General features: G+C 44.5%; 2 protein-coding genes across 3 annotated transcripts in view; both read right to left on the bottom strand.

Moving 5' to 3' along the window:
• Positions 1-1,367: 1,367 nt before the first annotated feature.
• On the bottom strand, positions 1,368-9,028 carry ANKRD2 (ankyrin repeat domain 2). Of its 2 annotated transcripts, XM_048506309.1 has the most exons (9): positions 8,680-9,027; positions 8,335-8,448; positions 5,619-5,759; positions 5,191-5,298; positions 4,076-4,174; positions 3,173-3,271; positions 2,681-2,779; positions 1,929-2,027; positions 1,368-1,770 (listed from the first exon to the last, which is right to left on the bottom strand). In XM_048506309.1, exons 1-9 carry the CDS (start codon positions 8,815-8,817, stop codon positions 1,672-1,674), a joined length of 996 nt encoding a protein of 331 aa, XP_048362266.1. In that variant the 5' UTR covers positions 8,818-9,027; the 3' UTR covers positions 1,368-1,671. The 2 variants fall into 2 exon arrangements, with proteins under 2 accessions (XP_048362266.1, XP_048362268.1); XM_048506311.1 differs by lacking the exon at positions 8,335-8,448 and having other exon boundaries at positions 8,680-9,028.
• A 3,767-nt stretch (positions 9,029-12,795) lies between these two features.
• UBTD1 (ubiquitin domain containing 1) overlaps positions 12,796-22,236 on the bottom strand; it is a 29,056-nt gene continuing 19,615 nt past the window's right edge. Inside the window, exons 2-3 of the mRNA XM_048506314.1 lie at positions 14,961-15,188; positions 12,796-13,925 (exon numbers count right to left, since the gene is read on the bottom strand). Coding sequence (XP_048362271.1) covers positions 13,540-13,925; positions 14,961-15,188 — 614 coding nt within the window. The 3' untranslated portion in view covers positions 12,796-13,539. The remainder of the gene's footprint in view (positions 13,926-14,960; positions 15,189-22,236) is intronic.

Genomic DNA, 22,236 nt, shown 5'->3' with positions numbered 1-22,236 from the left:
CAAAAGGGCGAGGGGCAAGTCCTGTCCAGGATGTGATTTACTTTCTTTCCAGCTGCGAGCGAGATAGAGGGCCTCTCTCGAGTACGGGCAACTTTGCCTCTGCCGGGCCTCCTTGCTTGGAAGCAAGCCCGTTGTGTGCAATAGACTTTAGTCTCCTATTGGTATGCAGTGGACAGGACTTAACGATCCCTCTGCTTTTTTTTTTTTTTGGCTTTTTCAAGCTCGAAAAACGCCAAAGAGGAGCACCATATTTTACCCATGCCTGCACCTGCCTAGCATGCAGAAGATCCAAAAGGGCAAGGTAGATAGAAGGTGATGTGGAAGGTTCTTTTCCTGAGCCACTGGGAAGCTGCCACCAGCCAGAGCAACCAACAAAGATTCAATAACGGTCTGGTTTGGGTGAATGTTGCAGGGGTACCTCAAGCGGGTAGCTCGGACAATCTAAGCAGAAGGAGCCCACTATGAGCAGTGCCAGAGGGACCATGCATGGAGTGAAGGACAGGATACCAATCAGGCCTGCCTGAGGTTAAGTTACAGATCAGTTTGCATTGGTGGAAGGTTACCTGGAGACTCATCGAAGACGCCTGGAGTCTTTGCTTTTACAGCACTGACCCAGAATACTACAAACAGTTTCATACTGTAAGGCAGTGATGGCGAACCTATGGCACGGGTGTCAGAGGTGGCACTCGGAGCCCTCTCTGTGGGCACGCGCACAGAGTTCATCACGTGGGGGGCGGAAAATCACACACACACCCTGACACACACACACACATCTAGGCTGGCATGGGCCACTGAGCACAACGTGTGTGCACCGTGGTGAGCAGGGAGGACTCGGCTGGCGGGCCTGGTGCCTGTGCTGCTTCCCGAGGGAGGGGGTGCAGAGGAGGCAGAGATGCTAGAGAGGCAAAGAGCGGTGTGTGCGGGACTTGCTGCAGGCTAGAGCAGGCTGCCCCCTGCTCGAGCGGGTGGGGCGGAGGAAGAGGGAGCCAACCGGGTTTTTTCTAAACTAAAACCTCAGCATTCAGGTTAAATTGCCGGGTTGGCACTTTGTGATAAGTAAGTGCAGTTTAGGTTGCAATTTGGGCATTCGGTCTCAAAAAGGTTCGCCATCACTGCTGTAAAGTCTTGTGGGCTTGTTTTTTTATCATGCATCTGGGACACATGAGTGTTATCTATCACTCAGCTCACTGGAAGGGTGGTGGCTCAGTGGCAGATTATCTAGTTTTCATACTACTGGCCCCAGGTTCAATCCTTGGCATCTGCAGGTAAAATAATTGGCTAGGAGGTGGTGTGAAAGACCTTTACCTGAGCCCATCAAGAGCTCCTGCCAATCAGAGCAAACATCACTGGCTTTAACTGACCAGATGTCTGGGTTGGTGTAAGGCAGCTTCATTTTATTCCATGGATACAAGACTGGAACTTTTCTGCTTGACAGCATGCTTCTGTTATATACAGCTGCATGACAACACAAAATTCACGTGTGTAGCTGGTGATAATATGGTGATGGGGAATTTTCCAGCTATTGCATTTCTGCTTCTCACATAGTGGGTGAACCCACATTAGATTTTACTTCTTTTTTTAATTGGGTAGTAACAACAGGCAGCCTCTTGGCGTCCAATATCATCCTTGCTTGGAGTTCCAGCTGGCTTCCCCGTCCCCTCTCCTTCTGCCTCATGATGGCATCTCTGCTGTGTCTGGCTTTTGCTTTTCCAACACATGCCGTGTATCTTTCTGCCATAGCTGCACAAGACTTGCAGGAGTCTTCCCAGCCTGTGGCAGGAGACAGATAAGAAAGGTAAGTATCTTTGTATCATGCAACTGCTGCAACCTGAGCTACCTGAAGCTGGCAGCTGAACTGCTGAAAGAAAATTCCTTCTAAATTATTAAAATTTTATCCTGTGCTAAAGTCATCACAGGGCAATACTCACCAGGTTTTTGGCCATCATGTTTGCCCCATGCAGAGTCAACAACTTAATGATTTTGTAACGATTAAGACGAACCGCATCATGCAGGGCAGTGTCTCCCTCCTGCAACAGATACAGTAGTACCGCATTGTGAAGGTAAGGACAGACTGGAATAAGAAATCAGAACTAAGTGCATAATACTGATCTAAGAACAGGTGAAGCTTTAGCAGCCAGAGAAAACCATCCAGTTCAGCTCTCTCAAGTCTTGGCACAGTCTGGATACACTGAATATAACTTTGGAGGCCAAAACCAACCCTGAACGGTTTCAGTCAGTCTGGCTGAACAGAATCTTTCTGGCTGTCCGTGATAGGAAGGGCTGCAGTTTCACCATTGTTGGGGCAGAGGATGCTGGCTCCATGAGCTGGAGCATCCAGGTGGATCACTCAGTGCATCCTTGGTTGGCTGGAAATTACTAGAGTGGTATGAAAGGGTTCTGAAACAACTCAACCACTTCCTGAAAAGAGGAGGGTCAAGCACATTTAGGAACTGAACTTAGTAAGGCATGATAAGGGCTTTTGCATTTTAAATTGCTATACTGCTAGTATCATATTTATATTCCCCTTCATTTTGTTGCTTCAACAACTTTCACAGACAGGACCTCATTTGCTGATGCAACACTTCTGTTACCCACTGTAAATCATTGATTAGAGTGAGGTGAACTATAGTCATTTCAATAAAAGACACACACACTTGTTTTTTCAAAAATGTTATCTTACTCGATCCCTAAAGTTGATATCTGCTCCATTGTTAATCAGGTGTTCCACAATCTCAGTTACACCAGAGCGGGTTGCCACATGCAGAGGAGTGCTGAGAAGCTGAGTTTGAGAAAATATAGAAGGATGGAAGCCAGAAGGAAGAAACATTTTATTTTAATTCAGTCCTACCCATCAGAATGCCCTATATTTCTATTACCCTAATGCAACCACAATTTCTCTTCTAAAATCACCTTTGCCCCAATACTTTCACCAGAGGTGTAGCAAGGGGGGAAAGCGCCTGGTGCACTGGTGCGTCCTCTGCCCCATCCCACCCTGGAACACCCCCGGAACGCCCTCGCCACACCCCCACAGGAGCATGCACCCCCTCCCCCTCTGGCTTTCACACAAAGTTCACCCACTTCCCCAACAGCTGATCTCCTTTTTTACCACAATGCTATTCTTTCACCAAAGTTTTCATGCAGCAGTTCCTGGAATCCTCACTCCTTCACTTACCTTGTCCTTAACATTGAAACTGGCTCCTTTCTCTTGCAAGAGTTTTACCACATCAAGATGTCCACCACGACAGGCCCAATGCATAGCAGTTGCATCTAGCTGTCAGCAGAACACATCTGTCAACAGGGAGACCCACTCCACCTTTCACCTATGCTAACCTTCATCCATCCTTGGAGTTTTCTTTTGTATTTTCATGTGCCTGCACCTCCTAACTGCACATGAATTTGTTGAAAGATTCAAAGCCATTTTTGATACCTAGACAACCCAATGATTTTTTCCCCTTGAGACTCTGGCCCCTTCCGTATGGGCCGATAAACCCGGGCTACGGATGGTAAAAAACCCATTGGGGTGGGGGGTACTTTGCATGGATCCCACCCCTAAAGCAAGGCTGCCCCATGTTAGTTCCCCCGAACTGGGTTTTTTGAGAATCGCACTATGCACAATTCTTTTTTAATATCCCAGGTTGCAGCCACTAGCAAACAAACAGCTGGGCAAGAGGCGCTTTAATCGGCCACACTTTCCTTTTTCAAAATTTCCTGCCTTGCAGTTGTGTAGCCACTCAGGGTCACAAGGTCATCTCGTGGCATCGCGAGACAGTAGCATGGCTTTGGGGGTCCATTTGTGCCTGCCTGTGAAAGACACACCTCCATGCAAAGGCGTGACAGCAGCCTGCATTGTTTCCCCAGACTTCAATCGCTGTCTGCACAGATGCATGTGTATGCATAAACAGGAGAGTGGGTACTTTATCCTGACTGTCACCCACTCTACCTATGCTGTGCAGAAAGGTCCTTAGACAAGACACCAACAATGGTAGACAGCAGAAAGGAGACATGGCTGAAACTGCAGAATGATTGAGACAAAAGTAAGCATGTTCATGGAAGAATATGAGGGGGTAGATCTTACTCGATCTCTGAAGTCAACAGTGGCGCCACGGGCCAAAAGCTTCTCCACTATCTCTGTGTATCCCTCAAGTGAGGCACGATGTAAAGCTGTCCTACGGAACTTGTTGAAAGAGAAAAAGGAAGTCTCAAGCAAAGGATGCAGTAAAAGAAAGGAGGTTCTATACCAATTATCTATGACCAAAGGTATTTTTCTTTAAAGCTCCATATATCTCCCCATTGCCTACCACCGCACCACTAATCTAGCATTTATTAAACTTTCCATACATTGCTGAAAGGAATTTTGTGAAGTCTCTTTCATGTTCAGCATATATACTGAGGAACTGGGTTTTTCGTTTTCTTAGACTTCATGGGGTTGTACCGATGGCCCCAGTTATCTACTTCTTACAATAAATGGGCATGTATGATTCAGAGATTATAAAGGACAGGCCCCTTCCACACACGTAGAATAATGCACTTTCAATCCACTTTCACAATCGTTTGCAAGTGGATTTTGGTATTTCGCACAGTAAAATCCATCTGCAAAATAGTTTTAAAGTGCATTATTCTGCATGTACAGAAGGGGCATCAGAGTTGTTTCAAGAAGTCACCTGGTCTTCATATTGGTAGTCTTTCAGACAACTCACCCCAATGTACCTTCATGCAAAACTGAGGAGTTATTTCTCAGATTTAAAAATAGATTCTGCAGTACCCCCTTCTCAAAAAGAAAAAGAAAGCTTAGTAGTGGACTATATATTGTATATGCAGAAGATCCCAAATTCAGTCCCCAGTATCTCCAATTAAAAGTCTCAGGTCAAGGTGTTAGAAAAGATGTTTTGATACCTGGGACCTTGAAGAAACAATATCATGTGCTAGATGTGCAAGTGGTCTGATTCGGTATAAGGCAGTTCCACATATTCTTACACTTAACAAAGACTCTACTAACCATGTGTCAAGACTTGTACTCTTTGAACTCTAAGTATTTTCAGTTTTCTTTACTGTCCTGCCCAAAACTCTGCAGAGATGGCTACCACACTGCTAAATGGGTGCCACATTCTAATCCATAACTAGAGAAAACAGCAATAAATAGAAATCACAGGAAAGATAATTAAGAATGCCATTCCTTGAGCATTGTACTACCTCATCACTGGTGTCCGGAGAGCCCCCATCTGCCAGGAATTTCTCCACAACATGCACCTTGCCCTGTACAGCAGCTTTCAAGAAGTCCTCTTCTGCCACAGGACCTGTCTGCAGGGAAGCATTGATGGTTCAATGAGTGTTCTAAAGGCTCAAAAAGCATAGCAATTTTTTTAAAAAGTTAAGAGGAAAACCTCAAACCCTGACACACTATTCCCAACCCCTTCCCAGAGTTCTAAGCACTTGTGGCAGACATTGCCCTTCATAGGAATAGCATGCATCTAGAGGCCTCCACCTTTGGAGAACAAGCTGGTTCCTTGCTGTCTTGCTTCAGTCAGCTTCCTAAATGCACTTTCAGATGAATTCTGGGCTCTCACTACTGTTTCCCTAGAACTCCACCCTCCCAACCCCGACAATGTAATTTTCCATACAATCTCCTCCGGCTCAGGCTCTGGTTTCTTCTCTTCTTTCTTTTTGGGTTTTTTGCGAAGCTCAAAGAGATACTGAGTGCCACCAACTTCAATGATCTCTCGCCTTAGGTCCACAGAACTCTTCCGGACCCTCTCCTGGCCCTGTAGAGGACAGAAGGCAGGGGATAAAGAGCAAGGAAAAGCAGGGGAGAGAAGGGGAAAGGGATGTGTGAAGAATTCTCTGGCTTATTAACGGATTCTTGTCTCTTCACCCTGTAATTGCAAATCCCTGTTTGTTTTGCTCTCCAGTTATGGCCAAGGACATGCTGATCAAAGGGCTTATTTTTTGTTTTGTTTACTTCCTACAATGTGTTCTACTTATCGCAATACCAAATTTAATAACATAGCTGACTAGATAATTTATTTTATTTTACCCATAGAGAGACCGTCTTAATTCCCATACTAATTTGCATAGCCCTAGGGAAAGGGGAGGGGAGGGAAGGGCTCATACAGTTGGACAGGGCTTTGAAAGTGACCTAATCCAATGTCCTGCTCATTGCCAGAATACACAACTATAGCAACTGCAACAGATGGTAATCTAGCCTTTATTTAAAGACCTCCTATGAAAGAGCCTCCACCACTCCTGAGGCAGTCTGCTCCACTGTTCTTATTATTAGGAAATTTCCCTTAAGATTTACCCCAAATCTACTTCCTTGTAATTTTACCCATTAATTCTAATCCTGCCCCGGGAACAAGATGATTTATCCTTTACATGCCAGTCCTTCAGATATTTAAAGGCAATCATTATGTCCTCCCATACTCAGTTCTTTCCATTTTGCCTCACAGGGTTTGGTTTCCAGACCCCTTTGCCATCCTGATAATCCTCCCCTGGATGTAGTCTAGTTTGTTGATGTTCTTTTCAAACTGTGATGGACAGAACTGGACACGTTACCCCAGGTGAGGTTTGATTAGTGCAGAACAAAATCAAAAATTATCAGTGTGCCTAGTGTTAGCACTGCTGTACTCTCCCTTAGCTGCCCATACAAGAGAATGATACTAATGAGCCAGTGGAGAAGGTCATTGGCAGGCTGTTTATTCAGTTTGTGTAGCTGTCCTTTAATGTACAGTTGTGTTAAGATCAAGAACACAACATCTCACCAAACATAAAGGATGTTGAAAACCATGGTACAATCAGAGTTTGACTTTGGGATGAAAGTCCAGGGCCTCAAGACATGGATTCAAAAGGGGGGGGGGTTTGAGTAAATCAACACCATCATTGCCAGGGTAGAGAGTGTAAGACCACTGAATCCACAGACTTTAAAACATCTAACTGCATCACTGGCTAACTGCTCGCAGTGGTACCCCAGGGTCAGACACAACTGAAAGGAAAACTTTATCTTTACCTTTATTGTATAAATAGGAATACAAAGGGACTGCCATTCAGGGTGATTCAAGGAACAGTCCACCAAGAGCAATGGAACTGCTTGGAGTCAAAACCACTGGGAATCTCTACTGGAATAGATGACAACATATGTTGTAGAACAGGAACTCTTTTGTGGCCTTAGAGACATCCAGCTGTCCTCAACCAGAACCAGAGCCTTTTTAGCTCTCACCCCTGATGGAACGCTGAATTAGATCTGCTCAAGTCCACAGGACTTTCAAGATCAAGATATTCTGCCAGGCCTATGGTTGAGGCAGTGAAGATTATATCTTAGCTGGCCCCCTACCTCTATCGTCACTTGGCTGATTTTTGGTTTGTCTTAATTATTGTTACTTTCCTTCACTGATACTTGTAACTTCCTTCACTTATCCAATGGAATTTTGATAGAGCACCAAGTAGATTTTTATAAATTTGCTAACATTTTAATTGTATCATCTATATTATGTATTTTAACTGAGGGTATTTGTATTTTAACTGAGGGTATTAGCCACTCTGAGCCTGACAATGGTAATGAAAGGGTGGGATATAAATCTAATAAAATAAAATCTATTAATTGGTGCCATCTTCCATTCCCATCCTCAGTCCTTTTCCTTACAGAACGAACGGTCAGAACTGGTGCTGTATGTTTCTGGGAGCAGCTGGCCTGAATTGAATTAGTCACCTCTGGACAAACAGTCTTTGGAGTTATGATGCCTAGAAATTTAGGGTCAAAGAAGAGGGATGGAACCTGCAGGAGAAAGACAACCTGGTCTCAGGGATGTGGATGTGCAAACAGCCAGAGCTGGGGAAACTTGGGTGCGGATGATAAAAATGAAAGGGAAAACTCGCTATTTGGAACAGTTTTATTTGGTACCAGATAAGTACAAGCAGGACACTATAATCAAATCAGTATCAAAGAGGAGCAGCGCTGTTTACAATCCTGGGCAAAGGGGGAATATCACATTTCAGATTAAAGCCATGCCTTTCTAAAATGCCATAGCTCATGTACACACGCACACATACAGAGAGAGAGAGAGAGAGAGAGAGAGAGAGAGAGAGAGAGATGGAAGGCAGAAACCAACCCAGTATTTGATACCTATAAAATATAGTTCCTTTCAGTGTCTAATGGAGTACTATAAGGATTATTAGCATGAGAGAATTTATGTCATTCAGCCATGTGAAGAAAACATAAAACATATACTGAATGCTTTTACCCAGTAGATTAAGTTCTGGAAACTACTTCTAGTAAAATGAATTCATATTTAAAGCAACAGAATAAGCTTTAAAAGGCATGCGGAAGGTCCAAGTCCCTCTGACCTTTAGCCCCTCAACGTCTTTGCTGATAGGTCCACGCTGCTTTTCGTCTTTCAGCTGAGGAGAGTCCATCTGTGCCATTTCTGGCAGCTTTGCAGGGGGATGGGAGCAGTGTTTCTGGATGAAACATGCAGAAGATGAGAAAATGCTGATGTCTTGACAACTTACCTTTTCTTTCCTTGGCATCTGCTGTGGACTCTGTTGCCTGAAGAGGCTGATTCCTATTACTTCACACTATGGTGGCCCCTTCCAGCATTGTCAGGGAAACTACACAGTCACTCCTCATGTAACCGAGTCTAGCTTTTGGTCTCCCAGCAAACTACCCCTACTTGTCCCCTGGAAACTGACCTCTTGCTCTTCAAGAGCTAGCTTCTGTTCAATCAGTTCAGTTGCCCACTTCAGTCCCTGATCATCACCAGCCATCTTTTCTGTATTGTCATGGAGTTGTGAACCGTCCTGACAGCTTTGAAATCCTGGCTCAGCCATCTGCTCAGTCCTTATACAGTACTCACTGGTTCTGACTCAGTTCTGTTGCAGCTACTGCTATAAAGATCTGATGAACAGTTCTGTCTAAAGTGACATCCCTACTTCCCTCCCCTCACAAGCCTTTGTCATGAGTTCAGCCTGTCACGTTCTTTCCTTGTCCAGCTGCCCAGAAGTCACCTTCCTAAAGTGGTCAGTTCCTGCTTAAAGAACCCCCATCCCCAAAGGGAGACACACAAGGATCTCCTACCCGCACTTGCATGGTGAGTAGGGAGAAAGGCAGGACAGAATGTTGGCTTAAAGTGCCATCAATTCCACATAGGCTGCTCCCCCTCTCCAGTTCAGGATGGGGACAGGAATTGTGGCTTTCTGCCCAGGTACTGCGCCGTCAGTCATTACTATTCTTGGTAGATTTATCTGTCATTCATACAGACATACACACACACCACAAACCCATAAGCACACTGACACTCTGCCTCAAAAGGTCCCAATATTTTGAAATGTTAAGAACTGAAGCATCTGAAACAAGGATATCTATGCTTTATTCAGATATGAAGAGATAGCCATCATGTGAAAATCCTGAAATCCTAGCATCACGCGCAACCCTCTCAAGAAAGGGCCACCTGGTAATATTATTCTAAATGCCCTCAATGGCTTTGTTTAAGTGTCCCTCTGTTCCCCCTACCATATTCCCTGATATGAGAAGTGGAATATTACTCCTTTGATTTATATCCTGCTCTATCCTTTGGTCTTAAAATGGCTTACAGCACTTTTCCCAAACGCATTGCCATCCCCTAGCTACATTTTACATTTTTGGCCCATTGGTATGGGTGCTGCGTGCTAACTTACCAAGCTGCCAAGCTGCTAACTTAGGCACAAAGCCTGGAACAGAAAGCTTGGAACACTTTGAATAACATTGGGTGAACTGGGGGCAGGGGAATGACAACAAGAGGGCTGAGCTGGGAGCTATTTGTGGTGATGGTCACACTGCTCTGTCTCTCACAGTCTCACTACCCCCAAATTGTACTATGACAGCACAGCCACTGAAGTAATTCCTGGGTGCCCCTCCAAAGAACATGGTAAAGGTCCTATTTTCTAATGACCAGTTAAAGAATTAATCGTTTAAGGTTATCTTTCCAGACTAGTAGCAGCTTCCATAAAGATATAGACCTGAATGAACCTATGTAGTCAAACAAGGCTCCATGTTTGGAAAAGGAGGAAGGAAGGAAGCCAATGTATTCAAATGTATCTTGGACCACATTTCAATGGGTCCCAAGTCACAGATACTGTTATCACCAGCCCTGTTTCAGAAGACCCATGGTAATGGACCTATCACTACACCAGCCTACAATATCCAGTTTTTATATAAACAAGCCAGTCTTTGTAATTGGCAGGTCTGAATAAGACCGCCATATTCCAAGGCACTCTGCCATTTGCTGGGTAGCAGCAGCAATGGGAGGCTTTGGCCTGTGCCCCTGATTGTGGACTTTTTAGTTGGCTACTCTTGGAAAGAGAGCTAACAGTGAAAGCCTCCAAGTGTCAAATAGGTATGCACCAGGTGAAATTTCTGGGACACATACTGGAAGGCAAATATAACCAGACTGGACAGGGGTGCAAGCAATTCAGGATGGCCCTGGCCCACCACAAAAAAGCAAATAAGAGCATTCATCGGGGAGTTGGGTACGACCGGAAGTATATACCTGAGTTTAGCACCATCACAGCACCCTTATGTGAGCTAACAAAAAAAGCTGTACCAAATAAAGTGTTGTGGGCACCAGAGTGCCAGACTGCTTTTGACACATTTCAGTAAGTACTTACTATGGTACAAGTTTTAAGGGCACCTGATTTTGAGAACCCCTTTATGTTGTTCACAGATGCCTCTAACATTGGCATCGGAGCCATGCTAAGCCAAGGAGGGAGAGGATGGAGCTCAACTTCCTGTTCTCTATCTGAGCTGTAAACTGGCAGATAAGAGAGCGACATCTCTCAGACATCAAGCATCTGGCAATAGTATGGGCGGTGGGTAAATTAAAACCTTACCTTTTGGGGAAGGAAATGTACTCTGTGTACTAATCCTTCGCCTTTGAAATGTCTGAACCAGGTAAAGTGCACAAGCAGCAAACTGATCAGAAGGGGTCTGCAGTTGCAGGATTACAGCTTTTGATGTGATGCACATCAAAGGCAAGGACAATGTAATCGCAGATGCACTTTCTAGGACAAACGGAAGGTAAAAACTGTAAACGTGAACTGATAAACTTACCTGAGTTAGTATTTAAGGTAATCCTGTAATGTGGTGAGCATTGAGTAAAAGTGCTGTGTATCTACTGATGTATTTTGAATTATAAGAATGTTAAGGTAAATGCAAAAAGTATATAAGGTAATGCCCAATGTGTTAATGTGTTTAAGATAACAATGCGCAAAGGGTAAATGTTATTGGAGACCTCACTTGTTGCTAAGAGGAGGCATGAAAAGCCAGACCTACTGCAATGATTTCAAAGGGTGAGACATATGATGGACTGCAAGGAAATATGATTTTTAAAAGTGTATTTTTGTCTAAAACAACTTACTGTTTACAGTCAGAGTGAGGCTGAAAGGCTAGGAACAGAAAAGCCACCTGATTGGCTGTGGCCTCCTGCACTCTGATTGACTAAGTAACTGTATGATGCAAAGGAGGTTAACTCCCTGTCAGAAGAATCTGTGAGTCTTCATGGTCTGGAGCGTTCCTGCTGTTAAGTGCTGTCTGCTTTAACTGAAGGAAGTAGTCAGTCAAAGTGTGTAACTGCTTCTGTTATCAGCCTGAGTGCTGGGTGAAAGCAAATATATACTCATGAAAGGGTTTATTGAAGGGCTAAGCTGTGGGACCATAATAAACTGGGGTAAGAATTTCTTCTAGTGAGAGAAGAATCCCTGTATACCAGTGAGTCTGGGGTATTGGGTATTGCTTTGGTTGACCTCAGTAGAGAGTTCATATTTTGAGGGTCATTCCTAACTGTGGAATGTGTGAGGGTACTGTGTATAAGTACCAAGCCAGTGTTAGGACCCTGTATGTGCAAAAGTCAAAAGCCAGAACTACCTGTAAAGTTAAAGGAACTGTCCGATCTGTGAAACATCTCTGAACCTTTATGCCAACCTTTTGTGTACAGTGTGTGTGTGTATATATATACTGCCTCCTGCCTTATTTGCCTCATCAAAATCCATCTCCAAATTACTATTCCTCCTTTCCCATCTCCTCTATCTGTTGATAAATCTTTAATCTGTTTAAGTTTTAAATCTGCCTCAAGTATTTATTTTATAGTGTCTTAGTGAGGGATGTACCTGAAAAAGAATAAAAGTCAATGGGTATTCTTTGCCTTCTGGGTGTGTTATATGGCTGAGGGGAAGTGCTTTCAACCAAACACTACCATTTTCTGAAGCACCTCAGTCCCTGAAAGGGAAAAGATGGGGGGGAAACTGACAGGATAAGTCAGTCTGTGGTCCCCTGCCTGAAGATGATAAGAAAGGAGGGTTGGGGGGTGTCCATCTCAGAAGGTTATTGTGTTTAATTCCTTTAACAATTCCTCTGCTGCTAAAGCTGTCTTTCTGCCTCATTTTCTCTTCTTCAGCAGAGCTATGAAGCTGGAAGTGAGCAATTATTTATACAGAAGATCAATGAATGTAAGAAAGCTTACTTCTTATCCACTGATCCTCTTTTATAAGCCCCCTCCCCTTATTTCTAAATAATTTCTAGCTCCACCCCAAACCAAAGTTTTGCATTTCACAGCAATTTCATGTTCCTACCTAACTCTTCTCTTACAAATTGCCCACTTCCCCGTTAGCAGCACGAGGTGCCTTTGTCACAAGGGCTAGGTTTTTCCGAACACAAGCCTGCTCATTCCAATTAAGCATTTGAATGCTATCCAGAATTAAGGAAATAGTGTAAAACTTTCTTAAGAAACAAAACCAAGGTCAGGCTGAATCAGGGCAACAGGACAGGCTCAGGGCTAGTTGGAAAAGGTTTTATTGATAAATTACACTGAGACCTATACATACAGGAACAATCCTCCATTTCCCCCATCTAGCTGAAGGGCTGCCTATATATCCAGAATACACAACTGTCCCATTGGCTCGTCACAGGAGACTGTGCAAATAGGACCAGTCTCAGCATTACTGAGGCCTCATTCACTGGACTAGATATTGGGACAAGAAATTGGGAACCAGATACAGCACAGTATTTGACAAGGTATTCTGGTCTTGTACCCAGCACGGGCCTTTTTGTGGGTGGTGCTTTGGTCTCAAGCTCCCTAGAAAAACTTCTTGATGCCCAAGCAGCAAAATCTATGCTTGGTCCCTGAAGGGACTAAACCCACAGTCTTTCACATAGGCTTATAAGCCCAGAAGAAGAGGAGAAAGGCATGTGTTTCAATACCAGCCTAGAAAGGGGGGATAAAGGAAACAAATCCAATTCTTTGAGGTATGGGGTGGTAAAAAAATGGTCCTAAGGGTCAAGAGAGGCAAAGCATGGGAAGAATCCACCTTCACAACCACCCACCTATGCTGTTTGCTACCCCTTATCTGTGCCCTGCAGCAAGTGAGCACTTGCCATTCTCCAAGGGCCACTATAAAACCTTCCAGCCACGGCTCAGAGGACACCATTTGCTTTCCCCAGCCACAAGAACAGCCTCGTGCTCATGGACTCCAGCTCAGCCTCTGGTCCACAAAACGGGCCCTGTGCCAGCCACCTCCAATTCAGTTCCTTGGTGCAGGCGGCTGATTGATGATTACTTGAATGACAAAGTCCTTCTGGATTTTGGTTTCCTGCAGGCGGGTCCGGTCTGTCAGGAGCTTCCCAGAAAAAAACCAACGCTGCCAGGAAGGCTCCAGTGCCTCCTGGGCAAAGAGCTGCTTTTTGAGCTGCCCAATAGTGTCAGTCATGCTGGCACTCAGGCGCAAGTCCTTGCCGGTTGAGAGGCGCACTTTGAGAGGGAACTCACGCCGGGTGTTGGGTGCTGGCTCAGGGGGCTCCACGCCCTCCTCCTCGCTCCTCTCCATAATCAGGTTGACAGGCGGAGCCAAGCAATAAACAGGGAGCTGGTACCGGTTCCCCAATTCATCATAGCACTCAGTGAGGGAACCTGCAGGAGAGTTAAGAAACCAGTAGAGGGCATGAGAGGCTTGGGAAACAAGTAGGCTTTTCCACAGGCCTATTTAAGACACAGTTAAATTCTACAAAATATAAACTTTTCATTTTTCTCTCCAAATCTTGGTCTCTTTCATGATGACCTCACTAACCACGTGCCCTAAATTCCTTCCAACTCTTTTTCTCTGATATTCCCCTATCTTATCATGCAGCCCCAGACCATCCCCGGCTCCCAGCCTTTGGATGCCCCCTAAGTTAGGGGAAGTCCACCGGTTACCCCACTGAATGACTCCCCCTGTTCCGCTTACCCTTCTTTTTGAATGAATGAATATGAGACTGTTCAATCTCCCATTCCAATTGTCTCCTCTCAGCATGAAGTGAGTGCAAAAATGTCTAGACTGGTTTCCTAGGACTAGAAAAGAAAGTTCCCCATATGTGCCCCCCTCATGTTCCTGGGAACTTCTCAAAGTCATGTTACCCTGCAGTTGGAGTCTGGGGGGCAACATGAAGAGGCTGAACAGCCTTGTTCTGTCATATTTGGAAGTTCCGTTCAACCCATGCTCAGAACAGCCACTATAAAACTTTTCAGCATGGTTCATCCCACACTGCAAGGATAGAACGAAGCTCACCATACTTAGTTTTCCTTTGGATACTGACAAGCACGTATGAACCTCTTGCTGTCTGCCCAGTTCCCAGTGGTCTTTGTTCCAAGAAAAAAATGTGTGTAGCCCCACAAAAGATTTGAATAGTTCTGGATGTTCAAGACTTAAGCCCATTACGTGAATTTTGTACACATGGTAAGAAGGCATGCCCAATCCTACCATTATCACCTTTGGCACCTCTATAATATTCACAGTGGCAAACATTCATTTGTTACACACATAAATTGCATTTTTGTACATATATTGTTTGATTACTGCAGCAGAAGAGGATGGTGTAGCCATAAAAAAAATCCACAACATAAGACAGTGTTTCTGCTGGGAACTGGAGACAGGGGTAGAAAGACTCAACTTTGTTTCACCCAACATACCATGTGGCAGGGTAACACCAGCACCATCGATAATGGCCTGAGCTAGCCCATGGTCGTTTGCTTCCACAGCATAGGCGGCAGCTTTGAGGGCATCCCAGATCTCCTTGCGGCCTTCGAAGGCCGGTGCTGTGTCCCAGAACTCATCCCTCTTGCTTCGCAGCTGGCCATCTGTCATTGGGTAATCACTCTTCCACTTGGGGCGCTCCTTCTTTAGAGGTTCATTGCGACCTGCAGCAGTAGAAACAGACTTCAAATGAAGCAACAAAAACAGAACCCCCTCACCTGCTGGACCCAGCTTCTTTTGCATTTACAGGGACTGCTGCCTCATCTTGTCACAACCCGGCTCTGGCAAGGGGCACTTCCACTCCTCCTCCATGCTTCCCTGGTTCTTGTTGTGGACTGCACATACCCAGTGGCCACAGCTTTCTTCCACCCCCACCCAGCTCTTTGGTCAGAGCCTTAAGAGAGTTTTCCACCCTAGACGGTATTTATAGCTCAGCGTATTAGCCAAGAAATAAGCCATGAGGCAGCAACCTGGTGCACGGCAACAATTTGCAAGGCTAAGAGAAGTTATGCTCCTGGAAGGCAAATACTCTGGGAGAGCAGGAAGCATAGAGGTTGAAGTCAGTTCAGCCGGGCGTGTTTCCTAATCACTGATTCCTGTGTAACTCTCTCACTCTTACTGCTTTGCTAAAGGCAGGACTCTCCAAACCAAAATAGTCTCTGACAGACACTTACTCAACACTTCTTTGTAAACATCTCATAAAAAGAAATTCTATATAATTTCAAATCAGCTGGTTCTATAGTCAGATTTACTACAGTTTAGAAGTATCTTATTCCTGTTGCTAAGAAACCAGCTGTTCCCTATTTTTATAATAATGCTTTTAAAATTTCTCACCATGCCCCTCCTCAGTCCCTTGCTCTGAAGATGCTGATTTCCTTCCCTCTTTCCGCGGTAAAAACGTAGCATTCTCAGCCTTATCTTTATTGTTGTAATCTAAATATTTCCTAGTTTGTTTAGAAATTTATGTGCAGTTCGAAAACTACACACACAGGATAGCTCAGGAACAACCAAAACAAATCAAGAGCTACATAAATGAGTGAAAAAAATCTTTCAAGAACAGAGTAACTTCTCCCTTAATGACTTGAATGAATCAATAAAGAATGTGTATTGTATTTACTCCAGATATAAAGCTGATAGGAAAAGTACACAAACCACAAGAAAAGGCGGAACATTTACTAAACTCCTGATAAAAACCTGTACTTTGAATAGAAAAAAGAACGAAATGCAATAAAATACATGGTCCCTGCCCTGGATAGCCCAGGCGTGCCTGATTTCATCAGATCTCAGAAGCTAAGCAGGGCAAGCTCTGATGAGTATTTGGATCATGGGAGACCACCAAGGAAGTCCGGGGTAGCAAGGCAGAGGCAGGCTGTGGCAAACCACCTCTGAATGTCTCCTGCCTTAAAAACCACACAGGGTTGCCATAAGTCACCTGCAGCTTGAGGGCACTTTCTACCAGCAACAGAAGGCCCCTGAAGAAAAGAGGCAATAATGTACAGATCTATTAAGTGGAATGCAGCATAGGAGAGGAGAGTTTGGGGAAATTCAGAACAGAAAATCAAACATGGATCAACTTTGATGCTATTATACAAAAAGTGAATCCCATTTCAGATTAAACAAGCTGGAGGGGGATACAAAAATTGCTGGGTGGACGAGAGGATAGTCTGGAAAGATAACCCAATTTCCCCCTCCCAAATTCTCTGAGTTCCCCGGGACTTGATCAGGCAAATTTATCCTCCCCACTTTTCCCCTTGATGTGGCTCTCCACTATCTCAAAATATGCTGGAGCACATCCAGTCCTTATCAGACTGCTTTTTGAGGGATTAAAAAAAAAATTAGTTAATTTGTAACTTAATGACCTCATATTTTTCTGCACATCTTAGGAGCCCCTCAAGCATGTAGAAACTTTGACATTTGTTTGCGGCTGATCCAGTTTTGCTGCTTTCAAGATGGTCTCAGGACCAGCAACATTATTCTCAGATCTAGTCATTAACACCCACTGCTGAGACGTAGGACAGAACCGTTACTCAGAACACTAATGCAGGGGTTGCCACTTGCCAACAGGTATAATGATGTGGCAAACACAGCCAAAATTATGAGCATAATTGCTGGGGTAGGTTTGAAACTGTTAGAAATACTCTGTTCCAAAGTAAGAGGTGAACATATACCAAAAAGTTCCACTTGAAATGCCAGGCACACTGGAATGCCAGATATTCAGACAGGCCCTGCATAGTCTCCAAACTGGTCACATCTTGGTACTTTTCATCTTTACATAGTGATTTATTTTCAGATTAATATTCCAATCCCACTTTTTGGCTGAAGAAGCAGTGTAGTGGTTAGTGTTGGACTAGGATCTGGGAGACCCAGGTTTAAATCACCACAGGGGTCAGGAAGCTTGGTGACCTTGGACCAGTCTCTCTTTTTCAGCCTAACCTACCTCACTGGGCTGTTGTTGTGAAAATAAAATGCAAGAGGAAATAATGAGTTAAGTCCCTGGGAAGAGAAACAGGGAATAATTATCCAAATAAATAAGTAAAACACAAATCTGTTCTAAAGACTAAATGTAAAAAAGTCAAGCGACCAAACAAACTGGCCCATGAGATGGGAGGGTGGGGAGAATCAGGTAGAAAAACATCATCTCAAAATGCTGAATTCAACCAAACAGACACCAAACACCCCTGGCTGCTCCAGTGGTAGAGGGATTGGAGCAGCTAAGCCAGGGACAACTGTGTGATACTATTTCCTCAGCCTGCCTTGCCTTCGTCTCCTTGTCCTCTCCTGGGGGGCAGTTGATGGTGATGGCTACTGCAGTGGGGGAGGAGGGATCAGTCCCGCTGATTCAGGAGCAGGCATGTGATCCAGTCTCTTTCCTGGCCTCCCTTCTCCCACAAAGGGCAGCTGTTCTGACACGGCAGCTGTGATTGTTCTGAGGACCACTGGTCAAAAAGAGCTGGTCTCGAAACAAAGAGCCTTGAGATTCAGGGCAGTGGGAAGCCTAGAATATTCTGCGTGACGATCTAAGGGACAGTCTGGGTCAAAGGCTGCCTATCGGCATTTTAAAATATATTCTTTAAGACTCTGAATACATATTTGTGAAAAATGGGTCCAGGAGTCAAATGCCCTTTATCCCTCCTGGAAGTGTGCTGCCCATACAGATCATTCCAGAGATAGCTGAATAACTGACCCTGAGGAGCAGCAGGAAGTAGATACCAGAAATCAGACAACCCCCAGGCTGAGCAGAGCATTTGGACCTGTCTAGCACCAGGTTTTGGTCCTAATTCACACAGAGTCCTCAGAATACCCCCTCCTTGCCCAGATCCTCTCAGCATCATTAACCTCTTTGTTATGTTATACAGAGACTACTAGGTAAGTGTGGCCTAAAAATGAGGGCAGGAGGGGAGGGCATGTGCAGGAAGAAGTTCTTCTGATCTGACCCATCCCCCTTCTCCACTAATGGAAATAGTGCCAGGATGTTAGCAATTAACCAGCCATTATCTCTAGCGTACTAGAGATGGCGGGAAGGCATTGATCGGCAGCAGCTTACTGGAGATGATTGAAGAGACCAAGTGTCATGCCCTGTATGTGAGGAAACAGAGTCGGCAGCAGTACAGGGACAAAGTTTTCTCACAAACATCAGGCCCGGGGTTCAGAGCAAGCAAGAAAAGCAATGGTGGGGGAAATGACTGTGCTCCAGCCACAGGATGGACAGTCATCAGCCTGATGTCAAGAATCAGGGAGCAGGGTGGAGAACCATGATCTTCTTACGACACCATAATCCCCAGTGGTGATCCAAGCAAACACTACTCAAACTTTCATGAGGTCACCAACCTATGTGGAGTCAGGAGGAGCAGCCAGGTCATGACATTTCCCCATATTCCATGTGTTAGATTCATCAGGGCAGCTCAATTCCAGCTTTTAGGAGCCATGGGCAGAATGTCAAGGGCCCCATTCCTTGTCACTGCACACCCTGCTCATAGCTGTTCCCATTCATCCACATTTCCCTTCCCCCATCCACCCACGCATCTTTCCCCCACTCACAAGCCCTCACTCTGTCTGCATTTCCAACCATATATGCTCCTCCCACAACAGTGCTGGGCAGTGCATGTGGCTGGGAGCATGGGGGATGGATGGGCAAGCAAGGGCAGAGGTGGTAGCAGTGGCCACCAAAGGCCTGAGCACTGGCAGCTGCCCCACCTCAGGACATGGTTTGTTTACTTCATTTATACCCCACTTTCTCCCTAATGTGGACCCAAAGTGGCTTACATTGTCCACTTCTCCCCCACTTTATCTTCACAACACCACTATTTGGTAGCTTAGGCTAAGAGAGAGGTCCAAGGTCACCCAGCAAGCTTCCGTAGAAAATGGGGTCTCCCAGATCCTAGTCCAACACTGAAACTACAAACGAACTGGTTCTCAGGCTGACTCCAGCCCTGTATCACCTTTCAGTATGGTGATGAGCAATGTGGATTCCCGCTGACACAATGTGATTTCTTTCCTAATCCACACATACCCACACAAAGAGAGACAGCAGAGTACTGATAAGAGGAGCTGCTGTGGCAGAGCTCAGGGATAAGGGTAGTGAGAAGGCATCAACTCTTGTAAGGAGTCCCCCCTGCCCAAACAAAGGCAGACAGCAAATCTTAATTCAGTCTAGTAGATTTGAGTCGTATTGTGTAAGAATTGACAATGTTTAGGACTCATCCACAGCATAGTGTACTGCAGTCCAGCAGAAAGGTAACACACAGTTCAGTATCATTGATACAGATGTGGAGGTACAATGCTTCATTAATCATGTATATTTGAAAATGCAGTAAGCATGTGCTCATGTTGTAGTGTAGGATGCTTGAAAGAATCATGAATCCCTGCTGACTCCTGACCATCAAAAGGCCACAAAGCCCAATCAGCATTAGGTTACCAGCAAGTATATTTTATTGTGGGGTCACCAAATCCTGGAGGAGAGATCACTAGTTATCAGTAAAGTGCTCCTGCCTAGATTCAACCTCTCCTTGGTACTTACAGCGGTGGGCAGAACACACATGAAGAGTGCATATTGTACACTGAGAATTAAAGTCAATGATCAAAAGACACTGTGGAAATTAAGCACATATTGCTTATTTTGTATACTTTATATTGCTCCCAAAATGCAAATTTTAAAGTAATTTCATTTTATTAGCTAAAAGTTTGAGGAAAGGGTTTTTCAGAACTGTACATGCAAGGAGGAAAGAAGATATACTGGAGACCCCAATAATACCAGAAATACTTAAATCCTCACCCGAGTGGTGGGCTACAACTCTGGCTTCCTTATTTACCCATGTAAATAACACAGGCCACATCCCAAAGATGTGGCTGGCGTCTATAGTTGTCCCAATCTACAAAAAGGGTGATATTACTAATCCTTCAAACTATCGCCCTATAAGCCTATTATCTGTAATTGGCAAACTATATGCAAAACTACTCCTTAGGAGAGTGGAAGATTGGGTCAAGCAAGCAGAAGTAATAGGACCGGAGCAAATTGGATTCACTAAAAATAAATCAACACTGGATCATGTAACAGTTTTAGCACACTTAGCTAACAAAAGTATAATTCATAATAACCGTAAACTTTTTGCAGATTTCCTGGATTTAAAAGGGGCATTTGACTCCATATCTAGAGCCCTACTGTGGAGAAAATTGATGGCGTTACATATCGACCCCAGACTACTGTTTCTCATAAAACAGCTATACACTTGCACTAGCTGTAGAATAAGAGCCGCAATAAAAGGACCACTCACAGAAAATATCATCACAACCAGAGGGGTCAAACAAGGCTGTACATTGGCCCCCACTTTGTTCAATATATTCCTTAGTGATCTAGTGCCAACCCTCCAGAAGGCCAATGGGCATGTTCCCAAACTAAGTGCTAAACACGTGCCCGCGCTACTTTATGCTGACGACACCGTTCTTCTTTCCCACACTAAAGTTGGCCTCACTCGTCTCTTAAATTGCTGTGCTGAATATTGTAAGAGGAACGAACTGGTAATTAATTATGAAAAAACCAAAATAATGGCCTTCGCTAGAAGACCCCCTAGTCATACATGGACCATCAATAACAGACCCATAGAACAAGTTAACCAGTTCAAATATTTGGGCATAACTCTTACCAGCAACCTTAATTGGGCAGTACATAGGAAATTAGCACTTGCTGCAGCTAACAACAGTGCCCTAGCAATTCAGCGTTTCTTTTTCACTGTGGGCCACCAGTATATACCATCCGCATTGAAGGTGTTCAATGCTAAATGCGGCTCTCAGCTCCTCTATGGAGCACCAATTTGGATCGGAGCTATAAACAAAAATATAAACACAGCCCAGTCCCGTTTCTTCCATAAAATTATGGGCTTACCAAATTGTGCTTCATATGCAGCACTATGTTTAGAACTCGGGCAAATATCATATGCCACAATGGCCTGGCTGAGAACTGTCAGATACTGGCTACATATCCACTATTTGCAGGATCACTCCAGTTTGCTACACCTCATGCTTTCCGACTATGCAAATTCTAGGTGGCTGAAACTAGTTGAGGGAAAAATCAACGCTCTTGGCTTTTCACTAGAGTCGTTAGGCCCTCTTTCCCTATCAGAAGCATATAGCTGCTTGAAAACTAAGCTATTAGAACAAGAGTATCGGGATATGATAACGGCTGCGAGGAAAACGTGTTCCCCCCTGACCCTGCTTATTCCAATTGAGCAAGGACACATGGCCAATTATTTACATTGGATCACCAACCCTAAATTAAGAAGAGCCTTAACACTGGCCAGATTCAATCTAATGCCTTCTATGCTGCTCTATGGCAGATATCAACAAATTGATAAACAGAGGAGGCTATGTCCATGCAACATGGGTCAGGTGGAGACACTCGATCATACCCTCTTTCATTGTGTAAGGTTTGCAAAAATCAGAATGTCGCAATCTGCACTTATCCCATTTCTGTATAACAATCTAACTGATGTTCTTAAGATACCTATGCTTTTGAACAACATGGATCCCACAGTGTGCGAGAATGTAGCAAAATTTCTGCTAACGATAATAGACGTAAGTCTAGATGAATACCAATCAATGTCTATGTATTATGACCACATATAGCCAGCAGTAATTTTTCTAGCTTCTGTCAGTATCCGATGACGTTTAAGTGAGTCAACTTAGCTGAAAGAATGTCCTATAGTTACAGAAGGACCA

Source organism: Sphaerodactylus townsendi, linkage group LG08 (genome assembly GCF_021028975.2).
Source record: "Sphaerodactylus townsendi isolate TG3544 linkage group LG08, MPM_Stown_v2.3, whole genome shotgun sequence".
In the NCBI taxonomy this organism is placed as follows: domain Eukaryota; kingdom Metazoa; phylum Chordata; class Lepidosauria; order Squamata; family Sphaerodactylidae; genus Sphaerodactylus; species Sphaerodactylus townsendi.
This window is presented reverse-complemented; position numbering and strand designations above follow the sequence as displayed.